This window comes from Lampetra fluviatilis, chromosome 44 (assembly GCF_964198595.1).
Source record: "Lampetra fluviatilis chromosome 44, kcLamFluv1.1, whole genome shotgun sequence".
Classification (NCBI taxonomy): domain Eukaryota; kingdom Metazoa; phylum Chordata; class Hyperoartia; order Petromyzontiformes; family Petromyzontidae; genus Lampetra; species Lampetra fluviatilis.
In genome coordinates this window covers 6,156,178-6,171,804 of record NC_136318.1, presented here as the reverse complement: position 1 = coordinate 6,171,804, position 15,627 = coordinate 6,156,178, and the positions used below count along the sequence as shown (strand labels likewise).

General features: G+C 47.1%; 1 protein-coding gene across 1 annotated transcript in view; it reads left to right on the top strand.

The window, feature by feature from the left end:
• Nucleotides 1-3,254, top strand: part of IFT122 (intraflagellar transport 122) — a 31,836-nt gene extending 28,582 nt beyond the window's left edge. Inside the window, exons 27-29 of the mRNA XM_078876617.1 lie at nucleotides 400-482; nucleotides 945-1,106; nucleotides 2,934-3,254. Of these exons, the coding sequence (XP_078732743.1) occupies nucleotides 400-482; nucleotides 945-1,106; nucleotides 2,934-3,023 (335 nt within the window). The 3' untranslated portion in view covers nucleotides 3,024-3,254. The remainder of the gene's footprint in view (nucleotides 1-399; nucleotides 483-944; nucleotides 1,107-2,933) is intronic.
• Nucleotides 3,255-15,627: the final 12,373 nt, after the last annotated feature.

Sequence of the window (15,627 nt, the reverse complement as noted above, 5' to 3'; positions counted from 1 at the left end):
TACGTTATTTGTTTTACTTTAACTATTTTTTACTTTACAGGTTAGGACCACTGTGCTATATAGCTCTTTTTAAGAAGCGACCTGGCCACAAATGATAGCTCAACGAAGTGGCTTATCATGTGGAAATGTATAGCAGCCAAATACTCACTCTAAACGCATGTTCCTAAATGTGGAGGGAAAACCGGAGGACCTGGAGAAAAATCCACGCGACTACAGGGAAAACATGCAAACTCCAAATATACAGGTGTCAGGGTCGGGATCAAACCAACGACCTCCTGTATGAACTTCTGTCGCACCGTACGTTGCCAACTGTGCTAATCCGTCCATCTCTCTCAATCCACCTCCCTCCTTGTGCTTTTCTTCTCTCTCCTCCACTGCCCCTTGATCTGCGTTGGTCAGAGGCGGACATGATGGTCATGGAAAATAGCGAGGATGCCGGGGGGGATGCTAACGACCCCTTCGCTGCTCGACTCAGCTTCGAGGTCAGTCGGCTACGCAGAACCCACACACAGCACGCAAGCATATTTGCAACACACGTAAACGTAGATTTGTTGCAGGCAGTAACGCAGTGTACAAAAAACAATTGTTGTACCGTACTTCTACGCTTACACGTCTGTGTGGCATCCCGCACCGACCAGTGTGGTGATGTATGGTCATATAACCCCCAAGACTTGCACAGCACGGGATGGCCTTCATCCAGCAGTGGATTGACGCAGAAACCTATAGACTTACACCAGACTTGGGCTTAAGGTCAGCTGATGACCCAGAATATATTCCTGTGCCCGGCACTCCACATCCAGTATATCATATCGCGCGATGGCTGTGGCTGCTACTCCTCACTTGCCACCTACTCCAGTCTACCAGCGACCCGGGAAGTATTCAGTGAGAAATGAAGCCCTGGCTATTGCCGTCGTTGTCGTCATTGTCGTCGTTGTTTACGGCAGGACGGTGCCGAGTTCGTGCCGGTGGTGCTGAACCGCGCGGCACTGCGCTCGCTCAGCCGGCGCCAGGTGCTGGTGAAGCGCTGGCCCCCGCCGCTGCGCTGGCAGTTCTACCGCTCGCTCATGCCCGACGTGCCCATCACCGTGTGCTCCTCCTGCTTCCAGGTCGGGGCGCCGCGATTTACTCGTGTGTTTTGTCTGCGGTGCGGTTACATCTACGGTAACCCTTTTTTGCCAGTATCAAAGTGTAATGACAGGGTGACACCTGCTGGCCTGGGAAGGGACTCACGGGTACGGGCACAGAAGTAACAACCAATCGGAGAAGGAGGTGTATCTGGGGCAAAGGTAACAGGGGGGCGGGGGTTAGCCGAGATACTCCGGGAACCTGCTCGAAGGTTCCACGAGAGGGCATGGCTGGAGGCGCGTCCTAGCCACGCCTGGGGGGATATCAGGGGGAGCGGACCCGGGGCTCGGGGCTCATGTGTGGGGTCCTGGGTCCTGGCTGCGTCGCTGCTCGCCGACATCTCTATCCGTCGTCCGGCCACGTGGAAGATCCCCTGCGTGGTTTCCATCACCGTCATCGTCACGCCGCCAGCCAGCGGCGTAGCCGAGTGGGGGCGATGGGACCACGCCGAGTGATCGGCTGTGTGTGTAGCCAGTAGAGGTGTTAATACCTAGAGTTATGCCCAGTGTGAGTAAATAAGAAGAAGTACCCTCTACACGACTTGTCGCGGAAGTCGCTCATTACAAAAGTATGAAGAATAAGAATTAGGTTTTTACCCTTTCTGGCAATAAAACAGGTGTTGAGATCTAGATCTGAAGTTTTCGTGACTGCAATGATCCATACTCTTTGGTTCTTTCAGTAAAGTCACGTAGGTATAAAATAAATTATATTAAATAAAAAAATAAAATAAAAAAATTAATTACGTGACTTTACCAAAAGAACCAAAGAGTATAGGTGTTGAGATGTTCAAACCCCACGGAAATATTTTTTTTGCAAGGCATCAAGTCTGCATTAACCACATGTACTTCTGCTAAAACATGCTCTGATAATAATATTTGCATTGTATTTGCAACTGATTGGCCTATACCAGACACAGCTTTCTTTATGGCTTTGTTTCACCAGTGTCAGACCAGGGAATGCCAAAATGCGAACAGTACAACGACAATGCATGTATCAGAACATTTATAGCTCAGGTTGAGCAGTTATATCTATGGGACCTTTTTTGCCAGTATCAGGAACAATCTACATTTCCATTATTAAAAGGCCCAACACTGATTACCATGCGATACGTCTGCATAACATGTTTATAAAATGTCTATTTTATGCAAAACAGCAAACCTTGAGTTGATAAGCATGGTGTGTCTACTTTAAACGTCCGACGACGGTTATGCTGGCAATGATGACGATGATGAGGGTAACTACCCTGGCAATGCCGAAGTTGAATATAATCATCCTGGCAATGATGACGATGATGAGGTTAACTACCCTGGCAATGCCGAAGTGGAATATAATCATCCTGGCAATGATGACGATGATGAGGGTAACTACCCTGGCAATGCCGAAGTTGAATATAATCATCCTGGCAATGATGACGATGATGAGGGTAACTACCCTGGCAATGCCGAAGTTGAATATAATCATGCTGGCAATGATGACGATGATGAGGATAACTACCCTGGCAATGCCGAAGTTGAATATAATCATCCTGGCAATGATGACGATGATGAGGATAACTACCCTGGCAATGCCGAAGTGGAATATAATCATCCTGGCAATGATGACGATGATGAGGGTAACTACCCTGGCAATGCCGAAGTGGAATATAATCATCTTGGCAATGATGACGATGATGAGGATAACTATCCTGGCAATGCCGAAGTTGAATATAATCATGCTGGCAATGATGCTGGAAACGACGTGACGACAACGATAATGACGACGATGGTGACGACGGCGAGGATGTTTCGCCCCCCCTTCTCGCCCCGCAGATGTTCCACAGCGAGGACTACGAGCTGCTCGTGCTGCAGCACAACCGCTGCCCCTACTGCCGGCGCCCCATCGAGGAGATGGCGCAGTGAACGGGCTGCTGCAGCTGCAGCTTCTGCTGCTGCTGCTGTAGCTGCTGTAGCTGCTGCTGCTGTAGCTGCTGCTGCTGTAGCTGCTGGTGCTGCTGCTGGTGCTGCTGCTGCTGTAGCTGCTGCTGCTGTAGCTGCTGCTGCTGCTGTAGCTGCTGCTCCTGCTGCTGCTGTAGCTCCTGCTGCTGCTCCTGTTGCTGCTGCTGTAGCTGCTGCAGCTGCTGCTGCAGATACTGCTGCTGCTGCAGCTGCTGCTGCTGCTGTAGCTGTAGCTGCTGTAGCTGCTGTAGCTGCTGCTGCAGCTGCTGCTGCAGCTGCTGCTGCTGCAGATACTGCTGCTGCAGCTGCTGCTGCTGTAGCTGCTGCTGTAGCTGCTGCTGCTGTAGCTGCTGCTGCAGCTGCTGCTGCTGTAGCAGCTGCAGCTGCTGTAGCTGCTGCTGCTGGCGCCGCTCCGCTGAGACTCAGGGGGCGTATTGTGGCCGTGTCCGAGCAAGCGAGCCGGTGCTCAATCTCTCAATGTGCGGTGTTTAGGCACGTGGCGATTCAATTGCTCGTTTTTGACAATTGATTTTGACATGCGGTCACGAGCGTATCAAATCGAGCTTGTGAGATTTACTTGTCATGCAATGCAAATGATATGCAAATTGTGCAGAAGTGGCGAATCAATCGGCCCGTGGTGGCCGCATGAGGCCTACCGCTTAGGTACGGCCCACGGCCGATATTATCTAGCCGCACGAAGTGAGTAATAAAAGGGAATATTTTTGACCTGGCGACGACACTGTCATTTTATAGTGCTCAGCCACTTGCATCACTACAGGGGGCTCTTGGAGGGACAGAAGCAGCTGAGGCATGCGTTGATGTAGCCAGTGGATTTACAGAGACAACAAACGCAAACCGGAAACAACATTGACACTTGAATCGAATCATGAACATAAATTGTGACAAACATTACACGCCTACCAAGTCTCTCTCTGCCTCTTGTCATCATAAGCTATGGTCAATCCACCGCGTGAGGAAGGCCCCTCCCCAAGCCGTTGTCATCTCAATGCTGAGCCAGCATCCCAGGGTCTGAGTGCGTCTCTCTTAAGGGGCTCAATGGTTCGTGCCAGAGCACGGCACTTATATTTTGTCCGCATTTCTCTCATCACACGACATCTCTCACTCTTGTCAATATCGCTCTCATTTCACTACATGTGTCTCATCTCTATCATCGTACCACATCTCTCTTGTGCACATTTTTTCTCACCTCACTGCATCTCTATCTCTCACCTAAGCCTCTTCTGTCGTCTCACTGAGTTTCTACTGGTAGGAACCTCCTGGTTACACCAGCCCACAGGGGATTATTGTGTCTGTCGTGCAGGGAGGGGCTGGGTGGTGAGGGAGGGGGTGGGGAGGGTGGGGCTGGGAGGGTGGGGAGGGGCTGGGTGGGGAGGGGCTGGGTGGGGAGTGGGAGGGGTGGGGCTGGGTGGGGAGGGGCTGGTCACCCCGTGGTGCCCTTATAAAACTCAACGTTTAACCTACTCACGCCGGCTTATGCCCGCCCTCACAATCGGGCATATTTGCGGAATACACCACGCCGCCGTTGACCCTGGCCATTAACCAAGCAACCCAACGTTCCTACCAGCTCCCTCCGCAGGACAACGTGTTAAAATCGAAAGGTGGTGGTCCACCTCCCAGCCCCAAAAAACGTATGGTTATGGCCCCCAACGGACGAGCATCGGCCATTGGCTGAGTAGAGCAAACCCACAAGAACACTTCGGTTCATACAGAGGTTGTGCCTATGCCATGCACTTTGAGGGACAATTGCTGAAAGGTTGGATGCGATTTTTTAAAAGGACAACGTGATCACTGTGTTTCTGGCTTAGAGCAGAGGAGATAATTAAACACACACATTCCTTCAAATTCGCCGCTTTTGGGATGTTTCATACAATTGTATTTAAGCCATGAACGCAGATATGTTTATAATAAAGTGCTTATGATTTGTAAAAAAAAAAAAAACAATTGTGTGTCAATTTATACAAATAGTCATTTTACCGGTCTTTCTCAATCCACTGCTGGATCAAGGCCTCTCCATGTGTCGTTCATAGGGGAGCTTTTTGACCATACTTCACCATGCTGGTCAGTGCTGGTTAGTTTACACGGTACCCAGGACTGATTGAGATGTAACTTGCCACTAATGTTAGCCGTCGCCGCAATTGGAGATGCATATACACATGTCGGTGGGCAGATAGAGGCACGAAGCGAGACAAGGATTTGCATACAGACAATATCCATCGAGATGTCATCTAGGCCAGGGGTCGGCAATCTGTGTCTCCGGAGCCGCATGCGGCTCTTTAAGGACTGCTTTGTGACGATATCTATTTTAAGGACCACGTCTCGTATTCACATTGCATTGCAGCTCAGTGAAATAGAGTTGTTTTTTTTTACGAATTCGAAAAAAGTGTCAAGACTTCTTGTTCGCTTGGTTGTCGACCCCTGATCTAGACAGATGGCTAGGCAAAGAAATAGACGCAGAGGCAGCCGCCGCTGGTTATCGACAGCTCTACAGACAAGATGCGACTGTGGCCGTGCCCTTGACAGGTGTAGGAAAGTGTGGACCGGGCAGGATCAGGATTAGCGACTCGCAGGTGTGAGAGGGAATCTAGCGCTAATCCGCTGAGGCTCTTAGTGCCGCATTACTCCACAAGTAGCATCGGGGTCACATTGCAACCCACATCTGGCTATTGGGTCACACTGCAACCCACACCTGTCGATTGGATCACATTGCAAACCCACACCTGTGCATTGGATCACATTGCAAACCCACACCTGTCCATTGGATCACATTGCAAACCCACACCTGTTCATTGGGTCACATTGCAACCCACACCTGTCCATTGGATCACATTGCAAACCCACACCTGTCCATTGGGTCACATTGCAACCCACACCTGTTCATTGGATCACATTGCAAACCCACACCTGTTCATTGGGTTACATTGCAAACCCACAGCTATCGTCTATTGGGTCACATTGCAAACCCACACCTGTTCATTGGATCACATTGCAGCCCACACCTGTCCATTGGATCACATTGCAAACCCACACCTGTCCATTGGATCACATTGCAACCCACACCTGTTCATTGGATCGCATTGCAACCCACACCTGTCCATTGGATCACATTGCAAACCCACACCTGTTCATTGGATCGCATTGCAAACCCACACCTGTCCATTGGATCACATTGCAAACCCACACCTGTCCATTGGATCACATTGCAAACCCACACCTGTCCATTGGATCACATTGCAAACCCACACCTGTGCATTGGATCACATTGCAAACCCACACCTGTCCATTGGATCACATTGCAACCCACACCTGTTCATTGGATCGCATTGCAACCCACACCTGTCCATTGGATCACATTGCAAACCCACACCTGTTCATTGGATCGCATTGCAAACCCACACCTGTCCATTGGATCATATTGCAAACCCACACCTGTCCATTGGATCACATTGCAAACCCACACCTGTCCATTGGATCACATTGCAAACCCACACCTGTCCATTGGATCACATTGCAACCCACACCTGTCTATTGGGTCACATTGCAAACCCACACCTGTCCATTGGATCACATTGCAAACCCACACCTGTTCATTGGATCACATTGCAAACCCACACCTGTTCATTGGATCACATTGCAAACCCACACCTGTCTATTGGATCACATTGCAAACCCACACCTGTTCATTGGATCACTTTGCAAACCCACACCTGTCCATTGGATCACATTGCAAACCCACACCTGTCTATTGGATCACATTGCAAACCCACACCTGTCCATTGGATCACATTGCAACCCACATCTGTCCATTGGATCACATTGCAAACCCACACCTGTCCATTGGGTCACATTGCAACCCACACCTGTTCATTGGATCACATTGCAAACCCACACCTGTTCATTGGATCACATTGCAAACCCACACCTGTCCATTGGATCACATTGCAAACCCACGCCTGTCTATTGGATCACATTGCAAACCCACACCTGTTCATTGGATCACATTGCAAACCTACACCTGTTCATTGGGTCACATTGAAACCTACCCCTATCGTCTACTGGGTCACATTACAACCCACACCTGTCTATTGGATCACATTGCAAACCCACACCTGTCCATTGGATCACATTGCAAACCCACACCTGTTCATTGGATTACATTGCAAACCCACACCTGTCTATTGGATCACATTGCAAACCCACACCTGTCCATTGGGTCACATTGCAACCCACACTTGTCTACTGGGTCATATTGCAAACCCACACCTGTCTACTGGGTCACATTGCAAACCCACACTTGTCGTCTATTGCGGTCGCTGCGATATCATTTTTGGTGGTTCGGTACGATGTTAACTATTCACGATATCGAAAAAAAAATCAAGTTTCCCACGGCCTTTGAAATTGTACTGCACAGGTTTAATCGTCTTGGGTTTTTGTACTTTCACGTGCTTCCGAGTAGGAGTGTGTTGCCTAAACCAGTGCTTCTTTACCTGGGGTGCGAGATGCCCTTTAGGGGGTGCGGGGCATGACCAGATTTTTTTCGAAGGTAAATCATCGAAACAAATTAAAACACGGGCACGTAATTACAACTTACTTTGTTTCATCAAACCTCTGTATTTATTAACATACATTTTTTTACGATTCAAAAACCAAAGGATGTGCAATGCTGCTATCTATATATATAAAATCGCAAATCTGTCTGTCTGTCCGTCTGTCTGTCTGTGTGTGTGTCTGTCTGTCTGTGTGTGTGTCTGTTTGTCTGTGTGTCGCCGGACCATACGCAGTTTCATTGGACGGCGGTTGCCCCTGGCAACGGGTAGCGACGCATTCGCTGCGGGGTGGACGCCATTTTTAATTCCCGTTAAAAATATGCGCACGCATTAACACGCGACTCTGAGGTAAATTCATCAAAGTTTCACGTCCTCTTCACTCCCCCCCCACCACAATGTGTGCAATTACTATTATAGGGTCGGTAGATAATAAAATTATAGCGATTGGACAGTATTATTGTAGCGCGGGGGGGGGGGGTAACGGCCCCTGTACCCAGCCTCAGCCGGGTGGGCAATTTAGGCGAGGCCGGAGGCTCTGCACGGTACTAGGCCTCGACACCCCACCACACTATAGGCCGTACATATTACTGCACAGCGGCCCAGGAGATCGTGGCTGGGGGGGGGGGGGCAGGGGTAGCAGCCCATCTGTGTATATATGTAAGGTTATTAAGAAATATATTTTTCACCCGGGCAACGCCGGGTACTTATGCTGGTAAAGGTTTAAAAACCACTGGCTTAAACGTTATTCGACTGCAGTCCAATCAAAATGAACCTTCCCATGTGACTTCTTACCAACGCAATTGCACACTGCAATGTGTATTACTTCGCACCAAGGTTGCTAAAAGATATGTAGTAGTGCGATTGCTAGTAATCGCGTAAAAAAACGGATACAAGTTGGCCGTACATACAGAAAAAAATATTGCTAAATTTGGTCACACGTGTGACGATTTTAGTTAGGGCGGTGGAGGGTCTTGACGACACACATCTGGCCAGTTAATTACGTGGCCTCATTTAAAAAAATAACTGTGAATCACGGTAATATTGGGTGTGGAAAAACGATGTGTTAAGTTAACACTAATATGACCTGATCCCGAGATGCCACTTTAGCCAATACCTATTAAACACTAAACTACAGTATAAACTACTTTTTTTGTATTTTACCAGGTAAGGCCCACTGAGCTCTTTAGCTCTTTTTCAGAAGCGACCTGGCCACAAATGTATGTTGAACTTTTTTCATACCGTACGTTGCCAACCACGCTAATCAGAGGTGCGGGGGAAGGACAACAAACTAAACACAAAAAGCAGTTGTAAAGAAATGAATGTTCAATCTATAAATTATGGCCCAACGAAGTAGCGTATCACGTGGACATATATAGCAGCCAAATACTCTAAACGCGTGATTATAAAAAAACAAAACCATGTGACCACGGGGAGAGAGAGCGAAAAGAACATGCAAACTCCAAATATACAACAGGCGTCAGGGTCGAGATCGAACCCACGACCTCCTGTGCATCTGGCGAGGTAGTTAACATTTTTGCCACCGTTCCACAGACATCCAGGTGGTTGGGTCCCTTACGATCCAGCTCCCAATAGGTGAATGGCAGTTTCTCCTTGCCAACAAGCGTTCAGACATTCCACGTGGCCGCCCTGAGCTGATTTCGTCAAAGAGCATAAATCATCACGCAAACTCCCATCACCCTCGCAGCGGCGGCTTTTGGCTCAGTCATCGACAGGACGTTTGGCAAAAGCATGAGCAAAGCTACAGCGTGTACACAATGCTTTGGCACGTGTCGTGATGGGTACTGCAAGATCTGAACCACGTCCGTCCGGTGCTCACCGAGTTGCATTGGCTTCCGGTAACCCGAACGAATACATGATAAGGTCGCACTCATTGTACGCTAGATGATTGCCAAAAAATAACCACGATACCTCGCTGATCTCGTAAAGGAGCATAAACCATCACGCGAACTCCGGTCATCCTCGAAGCAGCGGATCTTTGGCTAACCATCTAACAAAGACGGTGGTCACCGTATCGCGCTCTTTCAGATTGCGCTTCTGCGGCCGTCTGGAACGCTCTTCCTTCCGATATTAGGAAGCCAACTGGGGCTACGCACTTTCAAGTCAAGATTGAAAACTAACGTCTTTAGAACTGCTTGTTGTTGTGTTTAGTTTGCTGTCCTTCCCCCACACCTCCGACGAGCACGGTTGGCTACGTGTGGTGCGAAATAATTTCAACGTCCGTACAACGCACAGATTGTTTCTGAAGGATCACCCATGGGAAAATTTGAGACGGGCGCCGTCCAGGCATCCACTCTACGCCCGTCCTTGTGGAACAGGTACGTGAATGACACGTTTGTCATCTGGCCACATGGCCGACCAGATCTGAACCAATTGCTCAACCACATCAATTCCATACACCCAGCCATCAAATTCACCATAGAAGTAAAAAAAGATGGCATGCTACCTTTCTTGGGTGTCCTAATCAAAAAGAGACCAGATGGCTCAATGAGCCATTCTGTCAACAGGGAAGTAACCCATACTGACGCCTACCTAAAACCTGATTCCCACCACCATCCATCCCAGAATAATTCCCTCATCAAAACGCTACACCATAGAGATCAATGTAACTCCGACCATGAACACCTAACCAGTGAACTCAAACACGTACACCGAGCTCTCAAGGTGAATGGATATTCTGACTACACAATCCGCAAAGCCATCATCCCAACCGTGAGGAAGGAGCCATCTGAGGATCCAATCAAAACCATCACCTTGCCATACATAGCAGGGATAACCAAAATATTTCCAAAATCATGAACAAGCACAAGATCTAGGTCCGATTTAACACAGTACATAAAATTCGTGATCTGATCCCATCTGCGAAGGACAAGATTCCTGACATGCAATATCCTGGCGTCTACAAACTAAGCTGTATCTGCGGCAGCAGTTACATTGGGGAAACTCAATGACATGTCTCGGACCGTGTTCGTGAGCACAAGGCAGATTTGAAACATGGTAGGACCAATACTTCTGCCTTGGCTGATCATTATTTTAATGCGGCTGGCTCACACAAAATTGATATTCTCTAAGATGATGGTACTTTGCAAGCCTTCTGGCTATCAACAAAGATTCGTTCATGAAGTCATCCATATATACAGACAAAATTTCAACCGAGAGGATGGTTATGAACTCAGCAATCATTGGAAAGATGTCATCAACCACTTTGGGTCATGACTTGATTTGTGTTTTCTTGTCAACCTCCACCATCAGCAGTGTGGGTGTGTGGAGTGAGGTGCAATGATTGCCTGGCGGCCCTTTGATTGGTGTAGTTGCTTGTTTTCTACTGACATTAACATTACCTACCCCGCCCATGCTGCTGACACACTTGGGCTACGCCCCTCTCTAAACCTTTATAAACAGTTTGCCTTTAGAGGCTAACCCCCTTTTTCCTGATGACGACCGCTTGTGTTGTGATCAAAACGTCGTGGGGTTTTTGTTGTTGTTAATTTTTATTACTGAAAGAACAAATAATAAGTCTACATTATAGACTGCCAGTACGCTCACTCAGGTTCAAAAACAGACTACAGTCTACATTATAGACTGCCAGTACGCTCACTCAGGTTAAAAAAACAGACTACAGTCTACATTATAGACTGCCAGTACGCTCACTCAGGTTAAAAAAACAGACTACAGTCTACATTATAGACTGCCAGTACGCTCACTCAGGTTCAAAAACAGACTACAGTCTACATTATAGACTGCCAGTATGCTCACCGAGGTTAAGAACCAGGCTATAGTCTACATTAGTGTTTTTTTTTTCTATCTATGTGACTTTACCAAAAGAACCAAAGAATATGAATCCCCCATGGGATGAGGTCAATCCTCTGGCTGCACCAAAAGAGATTTGGCCAGGGGACGTCACGTTCACCGTCCCCTCGTAACCTCCAGTAGATATTGGACTATCCTCCTGTGGGCCTTTGTTTATTAAGTTTGAGGTGGTGGGGGTTACCTACCCCCCCCCCCCCCCACCACTTGCTGCCACTGAACATTACAACTTTTGACCAATGTTGGCATTTGGCTGAAACCGCCGGACCAACGTTGACCAAACGTTTCATATTCACTGGGCCCTTTGCACAACTGGAAGCCCCCGTGAGCCACTATGGTGGATGTGAGACAAGAATGAAGGCTAAAACAGCCAACTTAATGTCAGACCTTCACCCCAATTGCTAAAGCTTTTGCAAGGCTATACAAATGTAGTGACTGTGATGGTCACTGTGTGGTGCCGGGCTTATGAAGCCACGGCAGATAATGTGCTGAAATCATGTATAGCCCGCTTACGGGGCGTAGTACCAGCCCTAGCGGGGCTTGGATGAGCGCTGGTCAGCGCGGAGGCACCGCGAGCAGTGTGTGGTGTGGGCTCCCGGTGAGGGGGCGTCAGCCAGCCAGGGTTACGTTGGGGCATGATACGCTGGTTGACCTGCTGACACGTGACCGGATGATATTGGAGGGGGGCCACCGGTGGACGGGGGCCGCTGGGCGGTCACGTGGTCTAAAAGAGCTCTCAGGAGCCTTTGAGAAAAAGCTCGAGAGATCTGGAAGGTGGGCAGGGTGAAGGGCGGAGCCAGCCACAGTCCAGGGGGATATAACGGGGGCCGTGAGGAGCTCGGGGTTCTTTGTGTGCTGGTGTGTCGGGGAGAAGAGGCTTCTAGTCACGCGGTCTGGGACCCAGCGCGTGGTCCGGGCCGGGATAGCGAACCGTGTCTAGTTCTGCCGTAGCGTGATTAGATGGGCATTCGAGACACGAGTGTAGATTGTGTGATGTTGTGTTAAAGTTACGTAACATCTGCGACTCAGTTGGACTCACTACACAAAGATAAAGATATAATATATACTGTATATAATACCACGCACTTACCAAGGGTTTAAAAATGCGGCTATCTTACCAAGGGTTTAAAAGGCGGCTATATTACCAAGGGATTACAAATGTAAAAATGTCATCTTACCAATGGTTTAAAAAGGCCGCCATCTTACAAAGGGTTAAAATGCCGCCATCTTACCAAGGGTTTATAAATGCGGCCATCTTACCAAGAGTTAAAAGGTGGCCATCTTACCAAGGTTTAAAAAATGTGGCCATCTTACCAAGGGTAAAAAGCGGCCGTAGTACTAGGGTTAATAGGCAGTCATCTTACCAAGGGTTAAAAGTCCAATATATGTACAGTACAGTATTTAATGTCAACTACTGTACACATTTTGTGTCGCCTTATGAATGCGTCACGCTTAGGGAAAAATAAAAAATTACGTTTCGTTTTTACCTGACCAATAAAGCACAAATACAAAAGTTTTGCTTACCTGACCAACAAGGCGGCCTACGTAATTCAGTCGCCATTTTGCTAAAGGAAGCCAGGAATTCTAAGTTGGTGGCATCCTTCCCAAAAACAAATATGGGCTATGAATAGGGGACATTGTTCAAAACGTTGCCTTTTCCATATTTTCCTTTAAAGGTCGCAGTATTATTTACGAATGTGTTGAGATTCTTGGTTCTTTCGGTAAAGTCACGTAGAAGGGAAATAATAAAAATAGAAGACAATAAAAATGTTTTTATTATTATATTATTTCCCTTCTACGTGACTTTACCGAAAGAACCAAAAATATGAATCCCTGCAGTCACGAAAGCTTTGAATCAAAATTTAATGTGTTTAGATTGTTTTAGTTTGACAACAAACTAAACACAAAAGATAGTTATAAAGAGATGCATTTTTAATCCAGAAATTATTGTCCAACGAAGTTGCTTACGTGAAAATGTATAGCAGCCAATTGCTCTAAACGCGTGATGTTGATGCATAGCCGGTTCCTCGAGAGAATACTGTTTGCGACTATGTTACAAGTTGTATGTACGTATGGTGGACTTCTTTCGCACCGTACGTAGCCAACCGCGCGTTTATCGGAGGTGCGGTGAAGGGAACAACAAACGAAACACAAAAACGCAGTTCTAAATAAATTAATGTTCAACTTGGATCACTTTAAAGTGCAACGCTCCAGTGGCTTCTTAATTTCGAAAAGAAGAGCGTTCCAGACGGCCGCAGAAGCGCGTCTGAAAGTGAGAGACGCCACATGTCCACAAACGGGCTCTACCTTGTCACTCATCTTGGATCTTCGGGACTGAGATTATCATCTCTCAGGACTAGATTTGAAGCTTTCGTGACTGCAAGGATTCATACTCTTAGTTCTTTCGGTAAAGTCACGTAGGTAAAAAATGAAATTAAAATTAATAAAAATAAAACAATAAAAAATAAAAAAAATCACGACGTTTCGGAGGCAACACAAGTCTCCGTCATCAGGTGGGACCGTCACAGCCATGATGCAGCAAATCTGGCTGTGACGGTCCCATCTGATGACGGAGACTTGTGTTGCCTCTGAAACGTCGTGATTTTTTTTATTGTTTTATTTTTATTAATTTTAATTTCATTTTTTACCTACTTGGTGACTTTACCGAAAGAACTAAGAGTATGAATCCCTCAGGACGTTCATCCTCGTTCTGTTCGGCTGAGTGTTAAGTCTCTTAAGCATTGCGGCATTCTTGCTGGGAGTTGTAAATGACAAAATTCGATTACGAGACTTTTGCCTGAAGGTTCACGGTCATCGGAGAGCGTCGGGGTGTAGCTGAATTGATGTGACGATGCATATTCACACGACGCAACACTTACCGCACGTGATGTTGAGTATCGAGTTAGAGAAAGTTTTTTTTAATTGACATAACTTTAATGCCATTGGAACCTCCTTTGCCAGTAGCAAAATATGATAATTGGTTTTTTTACCCTTTTATAACACCTTGTAAAAAGGTGTCAGTTTTGTTGCCAGATAAAAGGGTAAAAAAACAATGATCATATTTTGCTACTGGCAAATGAGGTTCCAATGGTGTAAATGCTTACCCCGAGCTCTCATACTCTGATGGTGCATTGTCTTTGAGTTGTGCGCCTTTTGGCATCATCTGGTCCAACACCATGTGAGACTAGGCTCTAAGGAAAGCTGTCTCGGGTGTGGACCAATCAATTTTTAGGACAGTGCATACATTATCAGAGTAATGTTATTTGTTTGCATTCCGACCGCAGGTATTGTGGTCAATGCAAACATGACTCCTTGTAAAAAAAGGTGTCAGTTTTGTTGCCAGATAAAAGGGTAAAAAAAACAATTACCATAACTTTAATGGTCAAAATGAGAAACCCTGACTTTGCGTCAGTGAGTGCGAACAAATAGTTAAACGTATTTTAAAACATATATACATTATTCGTCATGCATATGCTATATATAAGGGTCATTGCCCGAAACGTCGCCTCAACATTTTAAAGGCCAAACAGTGCTCTTGACGAACGTGTTGTCGCCTATCGGCAGCAATCTGCAGTCGAGACACAATTGGCGATGTTCAATTACATTCGTGCGCACGTTTGCAGCGATATGTCCGGTAGCTCGATGCCAATATTCGAGATTTGCTGGTCACGATGAGAGGCTTCGAAAATTGAAATTTGTCCATAAGAGGCATTTTTTTTCGGTTTGATCGCGTAAATATAAATGTGTCGTGAAAGCCCGCCACCACCCGACACAGCCAATTAGAAAGGCTTATCACGTAAAAAAAACCATCGCAACAACCGCTCCCCGCGCAATAAACTACTCCTGCACACATTAGGCCGATTTGGGGAACTCTCATTTCTAATCCACTCTAATGCATTTCGAATCCATTTATCTTAAGCCAGATTGTTAATTAGGGCGTGTGTGTGCGGGTGTCTGAAAGTCCACCTAACAATCTGCTTGATCAGCACCACGCTGGCCATTATAAAATTCGTCAGCGGTCACTTCACGCACGGATAATTCAGCCATCCAACCCGTGCAGCTCCACCACCACCACAACCACCGCCGCCACGCGTAGATACGATTACACACTCGTGGCAGAATTTTAAAAAAAAGTTTTTTTTTAATAGCTGCCGATTGTTTTATTATCGCACACCGCA